At 46.9% G+C, this 24471-nt stretch overlaps 1 protein-coding gene across 2 annotated transcripts in view; it reads left to right on the top strand.

Moving 5' to 3' along the window:
* The window catches only part of PFDN1 (prefoldin subunit 1), a 33545-nt gene extending 9745 nt beyond the window's left edge, over positions 1 to 23800 (top strand). For both annotated transcript variants that reach the window (XM_075715551.1, XM_075715552.1), the window contains exons 3-4: positions 6288 to 6372; positions 23607 to 23800. In XM_075715551.1, the coding sequence (XP_075571666.1) occupies positions 6288 to 6372; positions 23607 to 23690 (169 nt within the window). In that variant the 3' untranslated portion in view covers positions 23691 to 23800. The remainder of the gene's footprint in view (positions 1 to 6287; positions 6373 to 23606) is intronic.
* The last annotated feature ends 671 nt before the right edge of the window (positions 23801 to 24471 follow it).

Below are 24471 nucleotides of genomic sequence, written 5' to 3'. Positions count from 1 at the left end.
AGCTAAGGCTTCCCCTGGTACCCTGCACAGGTTCTTGCAGTGATCTATGTTGACCCAAGTGGGAAGAGTTGCTTTGCAGACTGGCAGGAGGGAGCCCCATGGCCTGCTGTGTGGCTCCTTCCCTCCTGGTTTTAATACTTTAATATGAACAGCCTCTTGCACTGGCAAGCTGTGCAGCAGAAACACCTGAACCATGTTTCCTAACTGGAATGGGAAGAGGAGAGAGTGCTTGCATCTGGGACAGATGCCTGTCACTGAAAGCTTCAGACATAAAGGTTGAAGTTGGTTGCAGTTGCAAGTAGTTGAAAATAAGGGTTCTTAATGGAAAACCTTAACTATGAGTATCACTGGTACTCCACCTTTAATAACTTTAATGACTTGTGTGTCATAATGAAGAGTGGCGTGTGCGGAACAAACATCTCCATAACCTCATTCATTAAGAGACGAATCTTTCAGTATCTGATATTATGTCCTGAACTCAAGTAAACAGTACATTTTGGTGCAAACAGACTGAGTTATGGAATTGCTTACACTGTACAAACATCACTTTGTGGGTGCGTATGTGTGACACAAAGGAGTTGACAGCATTGCTGACCAGCCTGACGAGAGCCTGAAGACCATTTTGACCAGGGCATACGGGAGTGCATATAAACACTGAGCAAATGGCTACCATACCTAGAAATTTATAATTGGGTATATTAGGGGTAAGAGATCCCTTCAGAAGGAAACAGGCAATGAGTCTCATAGTATATAAACCATTTTCTCTGCCTTAGGGAAACAAAAATCCTGATGTGGAGCTAGCAGAGGGAGGAAAATAGAAACAAGTGGGAATATTTAGAGTGAGGTTTCTCTTTCAGTTCCCTTGTGCTCTATTTTTGTTCCTCATATTGCACTTGAGAACCAACAGTCACCAGGAGACTGGAGCACGCAGGTACAGCCGATGTGCAAACACTTCACTCTTACAGAGCCGCTCTTGTTGGCAGCCCAGGTTTGGCTGAACGTTGCTGTCCTTGAGAACCTTACTCCCCTGTAGCTTTCTTTTTTCTAACTTTCTTTCTTTTCAGTTTTTACCTTTATCTATGGACATTGGAAAAATTGCTAAGTATCCGGAATAGGGCAAATGCTGCTCTGTTTTTACTAGCCATTGCCTTTGAAATGGGTGGCCAGCTGAGATGTAGTGAACTTGTCCGTTCTGACCCAGATATTTCTGGTGTTATTTAACAACAGTGAAAAAGTTCCTGTGTGAAGAGGTGATTGTTACTAAGCTTTGTAATTGCCATTGTGGTGCTGAACTTTTTTCTGAATCATTTCATGTTTGATAGTGTAGGTGTCATGTTTGATAAGATCTATTAGTGTGTGCTGTGATGTTTCACTGAGAGAAGGTGGACACAAGTGAACTCACTTACCTGGAAGAGGATTTGGTTTGCTGCTTGTCTTCTGTGGACTATCAATACTTAAAAACCATCCCAGTTCAACGTACAAACTCTTGGAGCTTGGAGCCTCCTGTGGTGGACTCCAGCAGAGTGGTCTGTGGAGGTAGCTCTTTGGTGCTGATATGTGCTAAGGAGTTGGTGTTAGTCACGTCATCTGCCAAGCTCAGCGTCACAGAGCAGAAAGTGTCTCCTCAGCTCTGTGATGTGGTGACTCTGTGGGGCCAGCTCTCAGCTGGTGGGGTACCATCAGGGAGTGAATGAAGTTCATGTATTTGAAAGGCTTGTTCACAAACTCACTTAGGGAAGAACTAAGTCCTCAGAACCTCCCATGGCTCTTTCATGAGTTTAAAAATTCATAATTTTTAATTTTTAATAAAAATAATGACATTTAACTAAAACCAGGTAGCAGAATGATACTGCCCTATTTCTCCAGCTTGGTGAAAAAAGAAAAAAAGGTCATCAAGTTGGTGTTTTACTTAGGGTAATTGGACAAATGAAATCCAGATTAAATTTAAACTCAGGTTTATTATAAGTGCCCTGCAGCACCTCTTACCTAATGAGCAGAACAAGCTTCTGCTTTTTGCAGGTGCTGCCATAAACCACACTATTTCCTTAAGTAAAAACGTTGGCCAAGATCTCCATAATGTGTGTATCCCAAGCTAGAAGCTAAAACACTGATGAGTTTTTTGAGTCCTTCTTATGCTGGAAAGTGAAGCCACAGATTTAAATAGTTAACTGTGGATGTGGATTTATAGCTTCAACTTTCAAAAAAACCTGGCCTTTGACAGCTTACATGGCAGCACCTGTGCACTTCAGGATGAAGGCTTAATGGTCTTGTGGCAGGGAATTAAAATGGGTGGCTTGAAGCCGGTACTGGTGAAGACCTTCTGAAGGATGCTGCTGGCCAAGTCAGGGACGTTTGATCTGCTTCTGAGCCAGCATGTGAATGGACACAGGTTCTAGCCCACTATTTTATGACAAATAAAATTGGAGTGGTTGTATTTGCGCCCAGCTGCCCGCATAAGTCTTGTCAGTGCTAACTTCGGCCATCCAATTTTAATTTGCTGTCGCATGTCTGCCACAGCATTGCAGGAGGGTGGGAGGGAGGATATTTTCCCCTATGACTGCGGTTGACATTTGCAGAATAGAAGTGAAGTCAGCCGCTTGTTTGTTCAAAGGTTTTAGTACCCATAGTGGTTCTCAGCCAGTTGGGATTGCTCAGCGCCTGTAGCCCAGCAGGGATCTTCCCAGCTGCAGCAAGGGGAAAACTGATCAAGCTGTGTGGGTGTTTAACTTTGTTTCTTAGACCAGGGGCATCAGTGAAACCAAAATGATCAATCTTGCTATACAATTTGGGGAAGCAAACGAGAAGGTATTCTGTTCTTCTTTGCTGCCCCCACAAAAAAGGGAAATAATTAAGGAAACATTCATATACACACACAGTCTCAAGGAAGCTGTGATGTGAGAAAGGACTGATGGCTTCTTGCAGCTTTGATTTTTTACTGATGGCTCTACAGAGGGATCTGGACAGGCTGGATCGATGGGCTGAGGTCAACTGTATGAGATTCACCAAGGCCAAGTGCCAGGTCCTGCACTTCGGTCACAACAACCCCATGCAATGCTACAGGCTTGGGGAAGAGTGGCTGGAAAGCTGCCCGGCGGAAAAGGACCTGGGAGTGTTGGTTGACAGCTGGCTGAAGATGAGGCAGCAGTGTGCCCAGGTGGCCAGGAAGGCCAACAGCATCCTGGCTTGTATCAGGAATAGTGTGGCCAGCAAGAGCAGGGAGGTGATTGTCCCCCGTACTCGGCACTGGTGAGGCTGCACCTCAAATACTGCATTAAGTTTTGGGTCTGTCAGTACAAGAAGGACATTGAGTTGCTGGAGCATGTCCAGAGAAGGGCAGTGAAGCTGGTGAAGGGTCTAGAGCACAAGTCTTATGAGGAGTGGCTGAGGGAACTGGGATTGTTTAGTCTGGAGAAGAGGAGGCTGAGGGGAGACCTTATCGCTCTCTACGGTTACCTGAAAGGAGGTTGTAGTGAGGTGGGTGTTGGTCTTTTCTCCCAGGTAACTAGGAGTAGGATGAGAGGAAATGGCCTCAAGCTGTGTCAGGGGAGGTTTAGATTGGATATTAGGAAAAATTTCTTTACTGAAAGAGTGGTCAGGCATTGGAACAGGCTGCCCAGAGAGGTAGTGGAGTCACCATCCCTGGAAGTGTTCAAAAAACAGGTAGACATGGCACTTTGGGACATGGTTTATTGTGCATGGTGGTGTTGGGTTGATGGTTGGAATGATGATCTTAGAGGTCCTTTCTAACCTTAATGATTCCTAGTTTTTTACTTTCATTAAAAAATAATCCAGCCACCAAGACAGGAAGCATGCAATTAATTATTACTCTACCCTTAATTGATTTAGTGGTGGACTTGGTAGTGTTAGGCTAATGGTTGAACTGGATGATCTTAAAGGTGTTTTCCAACCTGAACAATTCATAGAATCATAGAACCATTCTATCATTCTATGGCAGCTGCTGCAGAAGCAAGGCAAAATTTTAGTCTTCACCCCAAAATCTACAGGCTAATGTTTGTTTCTTCTGGTATTGCAGGCTGAAGGTAAGACCATCAGAAATATGTGGTTGCTGGTGGTCCTGAAAAGTAGCTCCTCTCTGGCTGGATCCAGGCTCTTCATCTAATAGCAATGTAAATAACTTCTCTTTTCTAGAAGGGAGGCCGTGGACTTGATTCTCACAAGACTGAGCAAAACCTGCATTTTATTTCAGCAGGCTGGTATGTGCTGGGACCTGAAAACATTACCACTGTGTGAAAGTGGATTGTGGGAGCACCTAATGGAAAGGAGGGGATTGAGGGGACAAAGAGAGTATGAGTGAGCTGTGTTGTAAAGAACAGGAGCAGATATAGAACAAAGATGACACCAGTAATAAGCATGAGCTGATACTGGGAAGAAACAAGGAGAGATTTTAGAAAATTGCAATGTAAAAGATACAGTAGAAGTTACTGTAGAAAAAAGGAGGTAAAGTGGAACAAGGGAGAGAAGTAGGAGAAGGAGGAGGAAGCAATTGTGAAGTGCAGTTAATAGCAGCACCAAAGAGAGTTTAAATTGCAAACCTGTTATAATTAATAGCAGTTTTGCTCCCATGCATTTCAGGAATGCATGTAGCAGGTAGTTTTCCTTTTGGCTGTTGCATTGCTGATGCCAAATATGCTGGGTTTCAAGCCAAGTGGCAGATCTGCATTTGTGTTTACCAGGCCCTGAGCAAACATGCTAATAATGCCATTTGTAATGGGAGATGTTGCTACAAACTGATTTTGGATTTTTGTATAGCAGATGGGGAATGCACTCTGCCCTGTCTAAAGCTGCTCATTTTAACTGTTCAAGCCTGAGTTTGTGTCACCTGGTAGGAAGACATTAACCCTAGTTGGTGCTGGAGGGAGGCCTTGACCTCGTTCGTATGACCTATGAAGGCTCCTTCTAAATCCTCTGGGGGACTTTCTAAGCAGGGAAGGGGCAAATCTGTGGCTTGTACATTCTTTATGTCTGGAAGGATGAAAAACAACCATGGAGGGTTCCTAAATTTCATTTGAACTTAGTTGTCCTTTACCTCTTTGTGGAATGCCAGTGCTATGTGCTGGAGAGCTGCTTTGGATGCTGGCGCTCCTTCAGAAGCTTTTCTGAGCAAGTTGGGCAGCTTTTTGCATGCTGACGAGCAGGATTGCTGTGACTGAGATGTTACGGATGCATCTTTCAAATCTCTTTGGCAATTAAAAACCAGAACAAGTAGAAACCAGTGGCTGCAATTTTACAGTGGTCATAAAAATGACTACTTCCTACCCCAAAGAAAAACCCTCTGAATGTAGAAAGCGTGGGAATTTGGAGGTCAGTGAGGGGGTGTGTTAAAGCCAAGCCCTGAGCAGTGGGAGCTGTGAAAGCTCAAGTAAATGCAGGTGTACCATGGCTCTGTGTTTCTGGTGGAAGCACCTGGCTTTGTATGATGATACACAGAAGGATTTGCGTTGGAAGGGACCTTCACAGACCATCCAGTCCAACCCCCTGCCATGGGCAGGGACATCTTCCACTAGATCAGGTTGCTCAAAGCCCTGTCCAGCCTGACCTTGAACACTTCCAATGATGGGGCATCCACAACTTCCCTGGGCAACCTGTCCCAGTGTCTCAACACCCTCATCGTAAAGCACTTCCGTATGTCCAATCTAACCCTGCCCTCTTGCAGTCTAAAACCCTTGTCCTGTCACTACAGGCCCTGGTAAAAAGTCTCTCTCCATCTTTCTTATAAGCCCCGTTTACATACTGAAATGCCTCAGTGCAGTCTCCCTGGAGCCTTCTCTTCTCCAGGCTGAACACCCCTGACTCTCTCAGCCTTTCTCTGTAGAAAGCTTTGTTTTTATTGTGCAGGTTTGTTTAGCTTGTGAGCACTAAAATGTTAATGAATGGCTTTTATCCATTGAAAGAAGCTTCCTTGACTGTATGCCATCAACTGATTTAGATCCCTTTGAAGGGAATGTGATGACAGACTCCCCATGCTATCTGTGCACAAGAAGTGCTTTCAAATCATTTAAGGACACTGAATGATAGAGGGAGATCTGTGTGCATTCATTTTCTTCCTCCGAAACCATGGGTGAGATGAGCGAGCAAGCGTTTGAGGCCAGCCCAGTGGTTTGTGTGAGCAAACATATCATAGCAATTTTTTCTGCCTCTGTCCAGAACACACACGTTGAGGATGCATACTTTGTAGAGGTCACTGTAGTTTAACTCTTTGTGCAGCTAGGGGTATAACAGATGTAAAAAATATCCAATGGTTGTCTGTCTCTTCTTTTTCACTTTAGGTTTATTCTTCAGTCTAAAGGAGTGATTCATAATCAGCTCTTAGAAAAACAGAGAATAGCTGAAGAGAAAATTAAGGAATTGGAGGTAAGTTTTTGGCAGGTAATGATGATGAGAGTAGAACATAGAAGGTCAACAAGATAACTGTTTGCTGCATCCTGTGTTTTTTATCTGGTACTTTTCATTCTGAAAGATTTTAACTAGGTGAAACATAGTGCCTGTTACAACTAACTTACAAGTAATTCATGTCACTTGGTTTCTTTGCTAGATCTACAACCCCAGTAGGGATTGATTGTTTGCTTTTGTTCTGATACGAAAACTGGGGGTGAGGGATTCAAATGAGATTAGTAGGAGCAAGGCTTAAAACTGGCAAAAGGATGTTTGTGTGGTTATATGCAGCAGATAGGTGATGTAAAACTCTGCCACTGCTGTGGATATTAAAAGTTTACACTGGCTCAGGACAATTGCACAAATTCATGGAAGAGAAATCCATTGAGAATTACCAAATATGTAGAAATGGCATCCTGCTCAGGAAGTCCCTGGGCTAAAAATGTCTGGAGGCTGGGAAAGCATGGGGAGGAAGTACTGTATACGCCTGCCCTGTTCTTACACTCTGCCCTGGGCATCTGCTTGTGGCTGCTGTTGAAGACCGGATCTAGGGGGAGGTGGGGCTTTGTTTTGACAATGTGGTCAGAACACTTCTGTGTTCTTGCATTTATCTAGTTGGAGTATTCAAGGCAGAGAAGACTATCTAGGAAATATAAAGTAGTGTCTCTGCAAGTTCCAGTGTTCAAACAAGTTATCTAGTGAATCTTGACTATCTTCTAGTGGCTATGTGTACAGCTTACAGTTCTTTGAAGAAGATGTTAAAAATGTACTTTCCCAAGGCTGTTAGTGTATTTCTTTTTCTTAATGTCCCTAAAACCTAATTAATACAAAACCCTGTTCCTTGTTTTTTGGGGAATGATAGAGAAAGCAAAGACTGAGTTGTGTCAAGCTGCTTATCTCATTTGTAAGTGTTTTGGAGAAAGTGAGTGTGGAGACCAGCCTAACAGGGACAAGGAGGAATAATAAAAGAAGTCAGCGCTCAAACCTACTCGAACCTGTGCAGTTTTGTCTCCATTGTCTCCTACGTACACTAAAGCAGAAGTAGAGTTTGTATTTTTTTAATTCCTTCTTAAAACTCAGCTTGCCTGGGGAGCTGTAGGGCAAGCTGATATGTTGTGTTGCATGGAGTGTTTTTTGTGCCAGACACTAAGGAGTTTTGTGTTTCTGGCCATGAGAACTTTTTCTGCACAGGGAAAACAAGTGGTCTGTGGATAGGCTATATATTTAAGGTGGTGTTAATGCAGACAAGGCACAGTCATTTTTATAGTAATGTGATAAAAGTGATTGTATCCTGGCTACTCTGGAACTGTCCCAGATGCCAGTGGCTCGGCACAAAGACAGTCCTGCAACTGAGGTTGGAGAACTTCATGTTTGGATTTGGAAGTGATTGGAGTGTGGTTGACAGCCTCTGTTTACAAACCTTCCATCAGGTCCCTTACTGCCAGGTCCATCAGGCTGTGGTCAGCTTTTTGGCTACTGTGCCCTTCAGCTATGCATCTCAGTTTCTTCCTGTTCCTCCTGGTGGGGAATGATCTTACCTCCTGAACTTTCCGATTGCTGAGTTCAGCAGAATGGATAGAATTCCCCCCAAATTATAACCTTTGGCATCGTACAAAAAGCCTGAGAGCTGGCTGCTTCGCAGATGTGTTTTTCTGCTTCGTAGCTCTCTGTTGCTTGAGTCTCTGGTTATGGCCACTGAATTGAAGTTCCCAGCAATAGTGACTGTCTCAAAAGGTGGTGGGAGTGGAAAGGTGGTTGCCACATGAGTTGTTTTTTCTTTTTAACTATGGACAGTAGGGCTCAGATTGCCAAAACTTTCAACAGTTTAAGTGAACATTCAAGTCCATCTTTTCTTAGACAATTTTCTAGGCAATTCTTTTCAGTCCATCGTTCTACTTAGAGCTGGCTGGCAGTTTTGTGAGAAGGATTTTCCTTGAGGCTTGGGATTCCACATGGAAGAGGACAAGCTCTTAGACTGACAACTGCTGGAAACTGAGATTTCAGTGGAAATACCTGAGTCCAAGTCAGAGAGCACTTACCACAGGAGTAGGGGATTTTGCTGTCCTGAAAACAAGTTGTGACAGAAGCAGGAAAGAATGTGAAACTTTGTGACCTTGTGCTTCCACTGCATCATTGTAAAATAATTATCAAACCAAGATAGGTTAAAACTTCCTTCCATCCGTTAACACTGGAAGGATTTTAAAGCTTAGGTTTATATTTTATGTTGTTAACTACCCTATTACTTACATTTCTCACTTTGCATAGTTGAATCAAGCTTGTCAGAGTAATCCTCCAGTATCCCTCCTGTGTGGCTGATCTGGTTACTCATGTAGTGTGAGCTTGAGACAGTTATGCCTTGCTATTAGAATGCTATTGCCAAGGTATTGTGAAATGTGTATTTTTGATACAAGCCTCAGTTTGAGAAATGCTCTCACTGCAAGCATGGTGCTGTTTGCAGAGGAGCGCAGCACAGAGGGCTGGGTTCACTGCTGAACTCTTCTGTAAATCCATCCAGCTGCATAGCAAGGAGAGCTCCTGAGTGCTGACTATTCATGAAAATGTGGACTTTAACCTGCTTCAGAGATGTGAGCTGAGTTTTCTGACATTCACAGCTGTCAAAGTGAACTTTGAAAACAGTGAGACGTTTTGCATCTGGTTTGAAAGCTTCTTCTCTGCCTCCTCTGATAGTCTCCACTGCAATGCATGACTGCTGTTATTCCCTTTCCCTCACTCCCCTCTCTCGGGTTTCCCCGCTGTTGAAGCAGTGCATTGCCTTTTTCAAGGCAGCATCACAAAATTGATGTGATACTGCTAGTTTGGTCCTCCCTGCTGCTCACTGCATGGCAAAGCAGCAAGGAGAACGAGACCTGTCTTTTTTACCAGGCTCTAAAAATAAGGCTTGGCTGGAATATGCATTGGATGTACTTAGTGAGAGAAACTGTGTTCTGAAAACACCAAAGGAGGTATGGATGTGTATGAGGTGGCAAATGTATAGCCTGCCAATTACTCTGCAGAAAAAGCAAGGTAGTTTTACTCTTGTTGTTAAAGCTAAGGTATGAATGCGAAAATACATATATGTGTATATGTAGCATTCTTAACTTTACAACTTGTGTATAATCCTTTGGAATCCAAATAGACTGTCCAGGCTTGCTGGCAAAATACACATGCCTGCTTAAAGGCTGTGCCAGCGAGGCTTACAAAAACCTGCTTGAATCTTGCAGAGATTGATGGCATAGCCTCACTCACATATTGGCATGGGAAGAGTCCTGCTTAGCAGTAGCAATTGGATTTTTCCAGTTCTGATACTATCAAATTCTTGTTGTGTTTCACAGTACGAGGGGTATGTGTTAAATCTATTTTGAAAGCATTCTAAAGGGATGAGCACAGACTCTTTTTAGCTCAGCAATGTTTGTGCAGTATTAGGAGAAAAACCAAGTAATGTTTTTCTTCCCTTGTTTTTAAGGAAACATGATATGTGAGGGGTGGAACAATGCTTTGTTTCAGGAAATGTTATCCGTTTCCACTGTAGGGCTAGATGGATTCTGTTTTCAAATGTGGCATTTTAAAAAGAACAAACTGTGGTGTTATAAAGACATGGAAAACTGATTCTTAGTTAGGGGTGGAGAAAGTGATTATTGCTGTGTGTTTTCTCTGATAATATCTGATAGTGCCCTTCTCTCCTGCTATATTCAGCATGTTTAGTTGTCAGGCGTTGTCAGACTAAATTGCTAAAAATAACAGATAAGGGGGAGGCTCTGCTGTGCAGCTCTGTCTACTGTGTGCCGCTGGATTTAGCTCCTTTGTGAAAGGGGCAAAAGCAACCTGCAGCTTTCTGGTTGAAGAAGATTTCAGTTTTAAACTCTGACCACAACATTGTTGTGTGCTTGTTTCCTAGGCAATTCTTTCACATGTGTATGGGAGACTGAAAGTTTACTTCTGCAGAGACAAAGGGTTAGTTGTTTTCTTCTCTGTCTGCCTGGAGTAGAAAATAGGACTGGGAAAGCTATACTTAAATGCTTGATTTCTAATTGAGAAATTCTTTATGTGATCCCTAAAATGCCATGTCCAGTTGCCCTATCCCACACAAAAAACTTATTTGCTCTCGTTTGTGGTGGAGAAACAAATACTCTGCTCTCAAACACTGCTGTGTTCCACATTTAAAGGCTTAGATGGTGTTGCGGGGCTCCTTCCTGGTGAAGTTAAAAAGTGACTGCATTGCAGTGCCTTATAGTGACCAGATGTCAGAGGTAACAACAGACTTCTTCCATGATGCTGCCTGGATGCAAACTCGCTCGTGTTGCAGCTTCCATTTCTCTAATCTTTCTCTAGGAGCTTTAAAATGGCTTTGCATCCCTGAGGCATAATGGTGGTGCCCCCCCCTTCTTGATGAGTCGACCAGCGTGTCTCTGGTTGCTACGACCATGTTTTCGTACCCTGTGGGATCAAAGATTTAAGCAGGTGAGGTGTGGCTGGGGAGAAGTGATGGAGCCTGGGAGTTCATGTTCTCTGAGCAGGTATGGCTCCGATGGACCTGCTCAGCGTGGCTGCATGCCTCTGATGTGCTCCTGCAGTAGCTCTCTGGACAGCCCTTCAGTTTTTACGCTGAAGCTATCAGCATGGAGGTCAATTCTGAGGCTGGCTTTAACGATGTGAAAACAAGTCTCTTGAGATTTGTGGTGCACTTTGCAGACCACTAAGCAACCATTAGAAGGTAGCAACTATTAGGCCGTTCCCAAGTTAGGCCAGTTTCTTCCTGGGATTTACAGTGTAGAAGCTCGTATCCCATGGTTGGCTTAGGATAGGCCGGTGCCCAGGAATGTGTGTTGGGCTTTTTAAATAAACAGGGGAAAATAAGGAATGCTCCTCTTTTGCTTTGGAGAGGGGAAGCCTCAAGAATAGCCCTCTGTGCTTTAGCCTGGAGCAGATTTTACTTTGGATAAGTGTGGTGTTCTCTCATTCCATTGCTGGCATACATGCATGTACCGGGGACGTGGTTTTAAACACATGTTGTCACAGAAGCTGCCCCTTGTTTCTAAGTGTGTGCACAGACAAGGTCAGTCCCTGGCTTGGTTTCAGCCCTGTTGGCTCCATGGCCTGGTCTGCTCTAAGGAACCTGATGCGCTTCTGTTCCTGTTGTTCGTACAGGAGCCAAGCCAGGACCATCCGTGCAACCTGGGGGCTTGGCTGCAATCATGATTTGCAAACATGTACAGAGCTCCTCTGGCACAGATTGTTTGGGTTTGGGCCGTTGCTGGGGAGTAGATTGATTTTTATTTTCTTAATTTGCTTGTCCTGGAGGATGGTGTGTTGTGATGTTCGTTGTTTTTTGGGGTTTTTTGGTTTTGTTTTGGGGGGGGGGGGGCAGGGGGTTGGGTTTGGGTTTTTTTGTGTGTTGTGGTTTTTTTTTTGCTAGTTGTTTCCCCTTCTCCCCCCTAGCTTTACAGTATCTGATGTTTGGGAATTCAGAGTGGTGATAACCTCCTTCTCCTCTTGTCCCTGAATCACACCTTGGAGTTTCATAAACTCTCCCTGGCTGACTACGAGTCAGAAGTCCAGATGTTCTCTGCAGTCAAGAGAAAGACAATAAATGCTTCCAGGGGGTCACTCGTTCCTAGAGGTGATCTTCTCCTTCTGCTTGCTGGAGAGGGAGGCTGGACACCTGATGTGGGGACTGGTGGAGTGTGGAAGTGAACTTAACATGTAGGATGTAATGGTTTTAAACTGAAGAAGAATAGATTTAGACTGGATATAAGGAAGAAATTTTTTATAATGAGGGTGGTGAAGCACTGGAACGGGTTGCCTAGAGAGGTAGTGGAGGCCCCATCCCTAGAAACCTTCAAGGTCAGGTTGGATGGGGCTCTGAGCAACCTGATGTAGTTACAGATGTCCCCGCTCACTGCGAGGGGGTTGGGCTAGATGACCTCAAAAGGTCCCTTCCAACCCAAAGCATTCTATGATTAACATTTGGGCTTGCATGGACCTTTTAGGAGGAAGCCATAGGAGCTCTACAAATTATGGAGACTGGTATGCAAGTGAGCTGCAGAGTCTCATCAGGCCCCCTGTGAGGACCATGCCAGGCAAGAGCCTTCATCTTCTATGGCTTTGGGTGTTTGAGGCAGCTGCAGGTGTCTGGGCACGTACTGGGCACAGACACTTGGACTTGGTGATGTTCCTGGGAAATGTGTTTCATCTTGACTCTGGTTTCTGTCATCCAGGCCTGAGCCTGTGCCTTCACTGAGGGCTTGCTCCTGCTTTTCAGGCTGCAACGCCAGAGTCTTAGCTTGCTTTTTGAGGACATGGGTGGTCCAGCTGCCTGCCTAAGCTTGCTGTCAGCTGGGGAGCATCCACAGGCACTCCTGTAGGAGACCAGAGCACAGCCTGCATGGGCAGAGCTGTCAGCAGATGCTTGTTTTGAAGAAGGGAGTAGCCAAAGCTTCCCCCGCACCACCCCCCCCCCCCCCCTCCCCCGCCCCATAGGTCTGGCTGTCTTACAGGGAGGAGAATGTGTATTCTCATTCCTGATTTTTAAAATGAAAAATACTCTGAGCAATGAGAAAAATAGGCTTTAAAATAATAAAATGGTGAGAAGCTTGAGAGTGTAATGGACACAGAGCTAACACTATCAGGACAAAATCATTCTTTATGAGAAGCCCTCTGATATTGGACTGGAGCCGTACAAATTTAAGGTAAATACTGGAGGAACTAGGGCACAGCTAATGCTGCTCTAATTCTTTCTGTCCCCTAAACTGACTCTGCTGATGGTAACATGAATAACAGGCCTTGTTCCATGCTTTCAAGGCTGTGATGAATCACTGGCTTAACTTATTCTTTACATTTAAAGCTTTGCAGTCTGTCTTACTGTCATTTGCCGAAAGTGAGGATCGCAAAAGGATTGTATTCTTAGGGCCTAACTTAACACGTATTTTATGCTGTTTCTTTTATCTGAATTGCATCATCTGTCATCCCACATAAATGAAAGTTGATTGTGTGCAGCTAGCACCTTGCAGCTTTAAAAGGGAATAAATACTCTTCAGTAACAACAAGAAAGGAGGTGTATTTTTTTAAATACTGGTTCTGATTCTTATGGTAGATTTGTTAGATAAAGATCAAATAAGAATATGTTCTGCTTTGAAAATTGCTAAGAAGCTTGAGCTCTGTTAAATAGTGCACAAGTCACTGGTTGCAAAACATGGCGTTGTAGTCTTAGAGGCATAGAAAGAAGAAATCATGACATCTAAGAGGGGATTCCCAGCTCTCCAAAAGAGTCTTCCATTGGTTTAGAACTGGGGTGGCTTATAAAAACTTTAACATCTCATCACATTTTTGTGAAGAGTGGTTGTGGGTGATGCTGATTTTCGTGGAATGGCATGTATTTATAACATCACATGTGTATGGGTATGCATTTGCAAGGCTGGGTCTTTCTTTCGTTTGGAGCAATCATTCACCACAACAAGTTTTCAAACTCCCAGATTTTTGCAAGCAACTGCTTAATTAGTAATTCTTTGTTAGTCTTCCCTGCATGCAGACTGCAAAGTAAGCACACAAACTAGCTGAGAGGGCAAAGGCTTCATGAAGGGAGAACTGGAATTTGATGACTCTATTTTCACTGTTCCTACCTTTATTTTTAGGTGTATAATTGTAGATTTTTAAAAGCAGGAGAATAATTAACATGGGTGTTGATTGCTTCCTTTTAAATCCTTTAGAAGCTAGTATACAGATGCTTTCAAAATAAATGTATCCCAGAACTTATTTTAGGATTTTTGGATGGGCTGTTTGCTCTGATTTAAAAAATAATAAATAAAATCTAATGGAAAAAGCTTTTCAAGCAAACTTCGCTAATATGCTTGCATTCCTTTGTAATTCAGGGGAAAGTGAAATACATTATCCATTAATAAAAACCCACTTCTGCTGCTGCATCTAAATGGTTTTGTCCATCTGGGAGCCTACATTAGTCATCTGGGTCTGAAAATGTTGCTTATTTCCTCTGATTAGCATTAAGCTGCTTTTATGATTACACTGAAATCATTTTAACACAAAGTTGGTAGATAAGTCTGTCTTTGTCATTTTAAACCAGGGTCTGATTCATTGCTAAAGCTCTCCTTTGTGCTTATGGCTGCAGAAGTATCCAAAGCAATGAACCGAGATGGATGTGGGTCCCTCTACAAATTCCTCCTCGCATGAGTAATAGTTAGTCACGAAACCAGTGCTGCTGTCCTTGCTTTAGTCACCAGGCCCATGCAGTCACTCCTTGCTGTCCTTCATGCTGAGCAGCTCTGGGGAGGGGGACTATCTGTGCCTGATAAACCTCCATCCTGCCCCCATCTCCTCCGTCTCACCTGGAGAGAACAGGAAACGATTATTTGGAAAGCGTGCTCCTGCGTGTAGGAGACCTGACCCAGCACTGAGTCAGCTTTATAAAGCCACACCTTGCTTGCCAGGTATGCAGGGAAGCTGTCACAACTTCCTGCTGGCCCTGCTGCCTGTGTCGCTCCTCTCATCTGTCTATAAATGTGTTCCTAGTGGGGATGTGGCTGCTTTCTGCCTGCAGGGCAGCTGACTTCAAGGGTGTCTGAATAAGGGGGGGATGCTGGTTGGTTGTGAGTTTATGTCATCTTTTTGTTGCTGATTTGTTGAGTCTTTGAAATTTATGGAAGTAATTTTTCTTTTGAAATGGCCTTGTTTGGTTGGGGACTGCAAGAGATAAAGGTGTGGTATGATTTTTGCAAAAGTCATATTGCTAGGAGGTATTCTGATGAGCTGTACTGGCTCTGTAGGACTGTAGAAATCAAAACACCAAATTAGGGAACTTGCCACATTCTGCAAGAGGCAGTTTGGTGAGGAACACTTCCACCAAAGCAAAACGTGGGTACTTTCAGAATCTGGGTGAGTTTCCCCTCTGCAAATTCTCTGTGTTTGACCAGACTCTGCTGTTGTAAGTCTGGTTAGGGTGCAGTATCCGACCTGAAGCAATGTGCCTCTGAAAACTGCTCTAAATGGGTAATTTTGCCAAGAAGGGGTGTCCCTAAAGGAATCTTCTGGGTTGATAATGTATTTCTGCTGCCACCTACTGAAAGGTTCTCAGTTGGCTTGCTTTTGTAGTAGTCAACATCAGGCTAGGGTGCAGGAGTTCACTGGAATAATCTGTCACTTCCTAGTCAGAGAGCAACTGTCTCTGCCTCTACTGAAAATGCTGTCCTATGGCTGCTCTGCAGGCAGGTTTTCCTGCCTGTTATATTGCCCCTTCTTCTCTTGCAGGTGGCCTCCCTTGGTATCAAGTGTGGAAAGGTGCTTTTCCAAATTAGCTTTTTAAGGGGATGTTCCTCATGGTTTCAAGGCACTACGATAACAATGGGGGAAGCCCTGCTGGTTGTGCTGTAGGTAGGATTGACACACAATGAAGGTAGATTTGCACCAGCAGTTCTTTAGGCAGGTGCTTCTAAAGATCCTCCTGACTTGGCCAGTGCACTCATATGCTTGATGTCTTCTCTTCTTCACTCTAATCCAGATGGTTTTGAAGTGACTGAGTGTCCCCGTTACCTTCTGGAAACAATGGCTAAGGGAAAACCAAGGAATCTGAATCATCACTTCTCTTAGGTAAATGGCATTGTCGTGCTTCTGTCAGCAGCTGTCATCAGAAACCAGCTGGGCTCCCTTCCTGTTGCAGTTCACTCTTGAGCAAACTCTGGGCAACTTCCTGAGAGCTCTGCTTGGAAAGTCTTGAAATGTATCTAAATATTTGGTGGTTGCCTTAGCGTGGTAATTCCCAATGTGTACATGTGCTACAGAATTGCACTGGGTGAGGGCCAGCACTGGGTGGACCCATCAGGGCGTAGGACTGCCTGCAGCCCCACCCTGCCCCATCACTGGTGCCCACTGTTTCAGTTTCTCCCGAAGCAGAAGCAGTTGGGTGCTGTTCAGCAGGTCCACCTCCTTCCTGTATATGGGTTCCAAGTGAAATCCCATTAAACAGAGTGCACATCCTAGACACATCATCTTCTATGATCTCAGGCTGACCACAATGTTTGCCTTGCCTGCGGTGCATGTGACGATGGCTCGGTGTGTTGCTCTTCAGCAAGGGGGGTTTGGGCAATTCCAGCCACCCTAACAACAGTGGTGGCCTCAAGAGCGAGAGCAGCTCACACTGCTGCTGCTGCCTGGCCCCCAGCATGTGGGCAGTACAACTTTCTCTTCCTGTCGGGGAAGATCCTTCCCCAAACAAGCATGTGCTCCCAGCTCTATCTCAGGATCTGCTGATCACTTTCCCAAAGACTGTACACACAGAGCCCTCAAGGAATGCCAAAAATTACCTGGGTTAACTTTGGGAGATACAGAAACTCTCGGCTAGCAGGTTTATTGAGACTGTGTCATGAGATGAGTTGTATCAGGGCTCTTATTTGAGGCACTGCATCATGCCTGAAGATTCTGCAGCGTTCCTCAATGAAAGCCTTCTAAGCACGAGAGTGGGATGCCGGCATCTGGCAGCTGGTAACCAAGCGTGTTGTGAGCTGTAGGGAGGGAGGTGTTCTTCAGGAAGAAACCTGCCAGTTTGTTTTGTCCTCACAAGTTGGATGTAAAACAAGTTTGTAGAAATCAATTAAAAAAAAAAAAAAAGCTGAAATGAGAAGGCATGTTCCAACACCAGATCCTTAAATTTCCATGGAAACATTTTTGTTTGGGTTTAAGCATATTTGTGTTTGCAGGTCAGGGGTTGCTGCTTTTTTTCTCTTGCTGAGGTGAAGAGAGGGAAGTGGAATTTGAAGAGCAAAAGGAGTAGACATTGAATGAGAAACTGCTACTTGAAACAGGAGATTCACCTGTGAGCGTAAAGCGTAATGCACCATGAATAAACTGTGGCTGCTGTGTATTGGTTTCCTGCTGAGAGCAGAAGTGCTGTTTTGGCTTTTGGAGTTGAGCGTGCATGCTGTGAAACGCTGTGCTGAACTACCAGCTCTAGACAAGGTTCTGCAGACACACAGGTCTAGCCAGTGGCTGACCATCTCTCTCTGAAGGCAGAGGCTTCTGAATCACAGTACTGGGGGAATGATGTTGCTTTGATCATCGAAAGCCTGTCCGAGAGGAGCTGATTAATAGTTTTTTCTTGCTGTGGAATCTGTGGATGCTGGCTCTTTAATCTGCCAGGAATGTAAAGTCCAGGTGTGTCATCATGCTTCTCCAGTGAAGCACCAGCCTTGCTAGCAGCATGATGCAATGGGAATGAAGGTGGGAGGCTTGAGCAGGAGGTGACTTCCCGCTGTGTCAAAAGGCCACGGGCCACCTCTGTTAACCACAACCCCTTTTATTCTTTGGGGTGTGAACTGTAATTGCATTTGCATTAAATCTAGTACTTCCATAGCTGCTGCCAAAAGCAAATAGCATGGACCTGGTCAGGGAGCCACTGTTGCCCATGACAGGGGGCACAGTGCAAGGGAGAGCTGTGGTATGGGATAATGGCAGGGGTGAGTATTTACGCCGTTGTTTTTTGCCATAACCACCTGTGCCAGGACACAGGCTCTCCACTCTGGTGTGTGTTGGTAAGAAGTGTGCACAGTGAGAGATGGTTTGTGGGTGCTACCGTGCACAGTCTCTGGCTGGGGCCAGTCAAGCTGACGCTTCCAAGAGCTTGTGCTTTGTATGCAGGCGAAGCAAAGAGGCAACTGGGGCTGGCAGCAGCCATCCAGAGCCATTGCCTGCAGCTGCTCAGTGCTGCCTGAGAGTGGAGCATTTTGGCAGTGGGCATTGCAGCCTGTACTCCTTGCTGGGGTAACAGGGCAGCTGCCCTGCTGTTGGTAGTACCCTCCCTGCCAGGCTGTGCAGCGGCTTCTAAAGGGCTGTTGGCTGCACAGCCACCCTTCCTCCTGGGGAGGGTTCCTGGGAGATCAGTGCGTGTTGCCTGTTGGATGTGGCTGCGTGAGCAGCCAGTCCTGTTTTTGGCTGCATCTCTGATTACATGGGAGATACTCTGCATAACTCTACTGAAACCTCATACAGGTTAGTTAGCCCCTCACCCCACACACCTGGTTTAGGAAGGCTGCAGGCAGGCTTGGAAGTTGAGAAGGCTCCTGAGAGCTGGGAAGAGAGAGTAAGGGCCAAACTTGGTGGTACCATCTGTGGTCAGGTGCAAGAGAGCCTCAGAGACCAGCTTCAGAACTGCTGGTAGGTGCTGGGAAGTCCAGCTGGTGGGGTTGGCTCTGCTGCCCAAAAGAAGAGTTCTTGGCCATCTCTTCTCACCCTCCTTCTTGGTGCCAGGCAGCCATTAGCATGGCAAACCTACTTCCAGAAAGCAGATTTAGGTGAGAACACTTTCTTTTGGGCCAATTTCAGACAGATCATCAGGGCTGTGGTTTATCTTGCTCCCAAGCACTGTAGCCCTTCCTGGCTATGGCAGGTGGCTATTGTTGGCAGCGGGACTAGCTTAAAGGAATTATGAAACTACAGGCTGGGAGGCATTGACTGCACTAGCTTTTTGGGGGCATCTTTTGTGGTTTTACACTATATCAGCTGTTCTGCATGTGGTCCAGACCTCACTAGCCTGTTGCAGTAGCTATGTGTTGGTCTCATGTCTTGGTGCAGGTCGCAGTGCCATTTCCTGTAGAGGGACAGAGCAGGGCAGGAGAGGGGATCGAGGGGCTGTGACTGCAGATAAGGGGTTGGATGAGAACTGGTGGGTGGCCTGTGGTGGGAACAAGTGAGTGTGCAAGAGTTTGTCCTGTGCTGGAGCAGGGCAGCTGGCTTGATTTCGGAGTGCATGCGAAGCGTGCTGCCCACCTGGAAATCTGTAGCTGCAAATCCTGCTACCTTCCCACAAGCCTTCAGCCATCTTCAAGGTGGCCTCCAGCTCCATTTCCTCGCTTCTGTGGTGAAGAGGCTGCTTGCGGGCTTACAGGACCTGCAACCTCAGGTCATTCCTCCTTGCATGGGAGTTACTGTGTGTGGGTCATGGAAACAAAGTGGCGTTTCTGAAACCTCTGAAAGCTGCAGGGCAGCAGTGGCTGGCAGAGGGGGGCGTGCTCACTGTCCTGGCTGAGTGGGTGTTCAGAAGCTGCCCCTCTTAAAGTTTCAGTAACACTCAAGAAGTGTATTTTGCAGTGTGGTAAATAAATCTCTAGCAAGTGGATGTGGTAATTGCGAACCAGGAAGGGGAACTGGCCCCTCACTGCAGCCAGAGCCATTGGCTGACGAACCAACCTCTTCCTGCTGTTCTGTCTGTATTTCCTCCTTCATTGCCTTGCCATACTCTTTGTGTAATGGCTGGGGAGGTGCCAGCACCTTGTGGCACTGCTTGTCCTTGCTGCAGAGCGTGGCCTGTTTGTAAGCTGTGAGTTTGGGCTTTTCTGAGAGCTGAGTGGCATGTGTCACCTTCACCCTGGTGCCTTCCCAAAGCAAGTGTCCTTTCTCAGTGCTACCCTGAGACTCCATGACTCAGGCAGTGGTATCTCTTGCTGTAACCACCTTGTCTGGCCAGAGGCCCACAGGAGCTGGTGTGTGGGTGAGTGCGGGCAGTTTACTGCACTGCTGGTGTGGGGAGGGGGTAGGAGCTCTGAATCTGCAGCTCGTAGGTTGTGCAGCCTCTGAAGTCAGTGGCTTGCTGTGCAGGGCCAGTGTGCTGCTGAGTGGCAAGCGCTGGAGTTACTGGTGTAGAAGTAGTATCAGAGCCTGCAGAGAGCAGTAGCCTTTGATTTCATGAGGGACCAAAATCAGCAGTACAGTTCTGGCATTGCACTGGAAATTTGCTGCTAGCTGCACTTGCCTTGGCACAGGCAACAGAATTAATGCTTGGAATGGGAACACACCTTCAGAGGAAAATATATGCAGCTGACTGGGTGATGAGCTAAAACCTTAGCAGCCACGGGCTGACCCAAAACATGGGGTCAGAGGACATAGGGTTAACAAGGGCTGCAAGTCAACATTGAGTGCAAATGAAAGCATGTGACTTCAGGGAAACTTGGAGGTGGGGTTTGGGAGGCTGCAGTAGTGTTCCTCCCAGAGGGAGCAGATACCACCAGCCTGGCAGATCCGGCTGGACCATAACAACGTCCAGGGTGACTGAAGAGTTACACTGTCAGACCTTCTCTGGGCTCTCTGTGAGAGCTGCTGTGACTAGGCAGTGTGTGTGTCAGCTGGCTTGCTCACAGTGCTGCTCCCTGGGAAGGCACACCAGGGAGGGATGGAGTTTCTTGTCTAGATCCCAGTAATCATGGTGAGGAGTTTGCATACAAGCTACTGCTCTTTCTCCTGTGATTACTGAAGCAGAAACCAGGCCACAGCTCCTTGGGAAGGAACACCTTGCTTCTGCCATGCATCTTGGAAAATGTGAGGACTGTCTGCTCCTCGCTCCCCCTTGATTTGGGCTGATAGTTGGAGTGGGAGCCAACTGCCGTGCTGGCTCCAGTGCTGCCTGCTGCCAGCCTGCAGGAGCGTGCAGGAAGTTTGCAGCCTCCCAGCTGCAGTTGCAGGGTTTCCCTTGAAGCTCAAGGGATGCTGCTTGAGCCCAGGGATGAGTCTCTCTGGAGGCTACTTTTGGGAGGAAAGCCCCAGAAACTACATGGCTGGGGAGAGTGATTGAAGGAGATAAAAATTCTTTGAATACTCACCTGCCTGGGATTGCAGGTGGTGCTTAAGTAAAGAAATGGCATTAACTGTGTCTGTTTGCCATGAGCTGTGTAGCTCCAGCACCCCTGCTCCCCTGGGGAGGGCAGAGCATGCTACCACACAGGAGTGGGCAGCGTGGGTCTGTGTGGGCCATGACAGCCATGAATGCTTCTGCACTGTGTCGGGCCACACTAGTGCTCAGGGTTCCTTGTCCTTGGGGAAGTGGGGCCCAAATGGTCACCAGCATGGCTCCCTAACAGGGGATGTTTGAAATCCCAGTGTGTTATAAGCACAGAGCCATTGTTTGCAGCCTGCTAGCTCCTGGCTGCATGTGGAGGCTTCCCTGTGTGCCAGCAGGGCTGCCTGCCTCTCCCAAGGCTGCTCCTGGGGCCAGCTTGCCTGCAGAGTGCTGCTCTCTGGAAATGTCTCTTGCTGCCTGGTGGGCACAAGGGGGAATGGAGAGGACAGAAAGACAGAACTGTTCCATAGAGTAGTTCAACTGCATAAAAAATTTTTTTAGTAATAAATGAATGCATAGAAGTCAGCTCTGCTGATGCCACTGTCCTCCAGTCAGCACAGCAAGGTGGAGCTTGGACCCATGCAGGTTTTCCAGGACCTGTCTCCGCTTGCAGCCTTCAGATTCAGTTCCCTAGATGTGACATCGCTCAATGTCTGTCTGGGCAGCATGAGAACAGCGTGGTGGTGGCAGAAGTACTGCTCGTGCATCAGCGAGTTGTTGGCAGCAGGAACCCACGCTGCACCTCCTCTCCCAGTGGTTTCCTGAAAAGCAGCTTGTAACTGAGCAGCATCTTGTAACTGAGATGGATTCCCTGTGCCTGGGGACCGTGTGAGAGGGACAAGGAGCCCTTTGCTGTACCCACAACCCTAGCTGTTGCTAACCAGCTTTACTGTTTAAATAAAAGCCGTTCAGTATTTAGAAACAGGCAAGGGCATTTCAGCTGAGTTTACAGAAGTGTCACTGCAGGTCTGCTGTGAGGGGATGGATGGGGACTGATGGCAGCAGGACTGTCCCATGTGCTAATGAATTTTTCTTCAGCATTCTGGGTCCCAGCTCCCCATGGGCTTGCAGGAGTCAGGCGGAGGCTGTCAGGGGAGCATCAACTTCACAGTTCTTGCCTGTTGCCATCCGGCAGTGGTCGCGTCCTCTGGCTCACACACAATAGCCCCCCATAGCAGGAGGGTGCTGCTTGGTGGAGGCCAGCACGTGATTTTGCTGCAGCCTGTGCCCATGGGTGCTGCTTCTGCTCCAGCCAGCTGGCAGTTGGGGGAACACCCCAGAGCAGCATGTGTTTTTACCCTTTCCTCCAGCCCTGCTGCATGGCTGAGCAGTGCTGAGGATCTCTGCTATCCCCCTTTAGCTGTCCTTGGTTTTGGTGGGCTTTGGAGGTCATTCATGCCATACTGGGCTCCTCTGCCTGTGGCTGGGGAGGCAATTAGTGGAGCCTATGGCAGGATGCTCTAGGCTGAGGCCTGGACTCCTGTAATTTAATAATAATCCCACCAATGGTTATCGGTACCTAGCTTGGCCTGGAGACTGAGCTCTATTGAGCCCCCCAGGCCATTTGGAAAGTGCTTAGTGTGTGGCTGTAACCACTGTGAGGTAGTGGGAGCATTGTGTCACAGTGATCCCCAGCAGGCTTTGCTGAGAAGAGGACCTTGTGAGGACAGCAAGCTCCGCACCAGAGTGCAGCAGGTACCACCACCGGCATGTGCCCCTGAGGGCTCTCCCTATGGTCCTCTGCAAGCCCAGCTCTGGGGAGCCTCCCCGAGGGTCCCCCCAGCCCATAATAAAATGCATTTGGAGCAGTGCTCTCCCTGCTGCTGCCAAAGGAGGTCCACATCCAGCAGTAAGGGCTGCCTGCACTCACACAGCAATGCCTTCTGCTGGCCTGGCATCCACTGGAGACTGTTGTGTCTGTTGATTGGGAACCCAGAGAAAATAGTCAAAAGAGCCAAGCACTGATTTTTCCAGTCACCTAGCAGCATGCAGACTAGCAGGAAAAAATGCTGCATGCTGAATGCCTATCTTGGGATGCACAGCTTTGGGCTGCTTCCCTGCCAAGCCTAGACTAATTAAAGATGATTAAGGAAACACACATATTTGGTGATGATGCCAGGGAATTTCTGATAGAAAGGAGGGTCTGGGTTTAGAAAACTGGCCTAGTTTGGAAAAAGAGCCTTTTTTACCCAAGTGCAAAATGATGTTGCTGTTGTCTTCATAAGGAGGCCTCAGGATGTTAATTCCTCTCTAGGCATCAAGTGTTACAGGATCTGATTTACTTTTCCTTCCTTGCTGTGGCTAATGTATCCTGCTTTTTGCAGCTCTGCTGTTGCAACAGCCCTGGCAGCCCTGAGGAGAACATTTCAGGGGGAACAAAATTCAGTCTGTGTTAACACTGCCCAGGCCTAAATATTAATGCTTTCAGGATACCTCTGGAAATGAATAACCACTTGTCCTCACTTTGGGAAACCCATAGGGTTGTGTGTGCCCTTGGCAGGCTACTTGCAGCTCTGCCCTGGGTTGCTCTGGGCCCACACATCCTGGCATGTGCTGTCAGTGCCAAGGTGGACCTTAACTCTCCTCTGGGTTTTCTGCCTTGCAGCAGAAGAAGTCGTACCTGGAGCGGAGTGTGAAGGAAGCAGAAGATAACATCCGTGAAATGCTGATGGCCCGAAGGGCGCAGTAGCTGTGCAGTTCCCCCTGGGCCTCCTGTGAAACCCTCTGGGTGGTTTTGGGCAGCGTTGCCTGCGTGCTACTCACTGCCACCCGGCTGCACAAGCTCTGTTCTGTGGTAGTTTCAATAAAATTCTGCTGCAAAGCCTGAGCTCGTTTCCTCTGCCTGCTGCCTTGATGTCTCGCAGCAGCTGCTCTCCCTCTGGGGATTTGATGGAGAAAGGAGGTGGTGGTGGTGGTGAGATTTGGGGTGAGGGCCCTTTGGGGAATCCTGCTTCACTTTAAAGCAGCCTTAGCCCTTGCCCTCTGGAAAGACCCTGCGTGCTGCTTGGTGCTGGGCACTAGAGAAGGCTCACTGCATTGTTCAGCTGGAGTGGGACTGGCAAAACTGCAGCAGGGGAAAAGGGAGCAGGGCCAGCTGTGACAGGCACTTCCAGGTCTGCAATGGGTGGTCATTTATTCAGTTTCTGTGGTGACAGGCCCTGGTTCCTTCCTTGTACACACAGGCCTCGCAGAGTCTCAGCATGGCAGTGAGCTTGTGGAGAGCCAGTCCCACCCTCTGCTTTGTGCTTGCAGTGCACCAGCCTGGCCTCTTCCTTCCCCTGCTCCTGGCTTTGGTACTTTTCAGAAATGGAGCTTTTAGGGACCTAAAAGTCTCCTCTCCTGCCAGCAGCTCCTTGGGATCTTGGAGTTGGGCAGGAGTTTCCAGGTCCCATTGCCGAGCTCCTGTGCTCTTGCCCTGTAGACATATGAGTGCTGTCACACTCGGCTGGCCCTTTGCTACCTGCCCCCCC

This window comes from Pelecanus crispus, chromosome 8, assembly GCF_030463565.1.
Source record: "Pelecanus crispus isolate bPelCri1 chromosome 8, bPelCri1.pri, whole genome shotgun sequence".
Classification (NCBI taxonomy): Eukaryota; Metazoa; Chordata; class Aves; order Pelecaniformes; family Pelecanidae; genus Pelecanus; species Pelecanus crispus.
The sequence above is the reverse complement of the archived record's forward strand: the minus strand, read 5'-3'. Positions and strand labels throughout refer to the sequence as shown.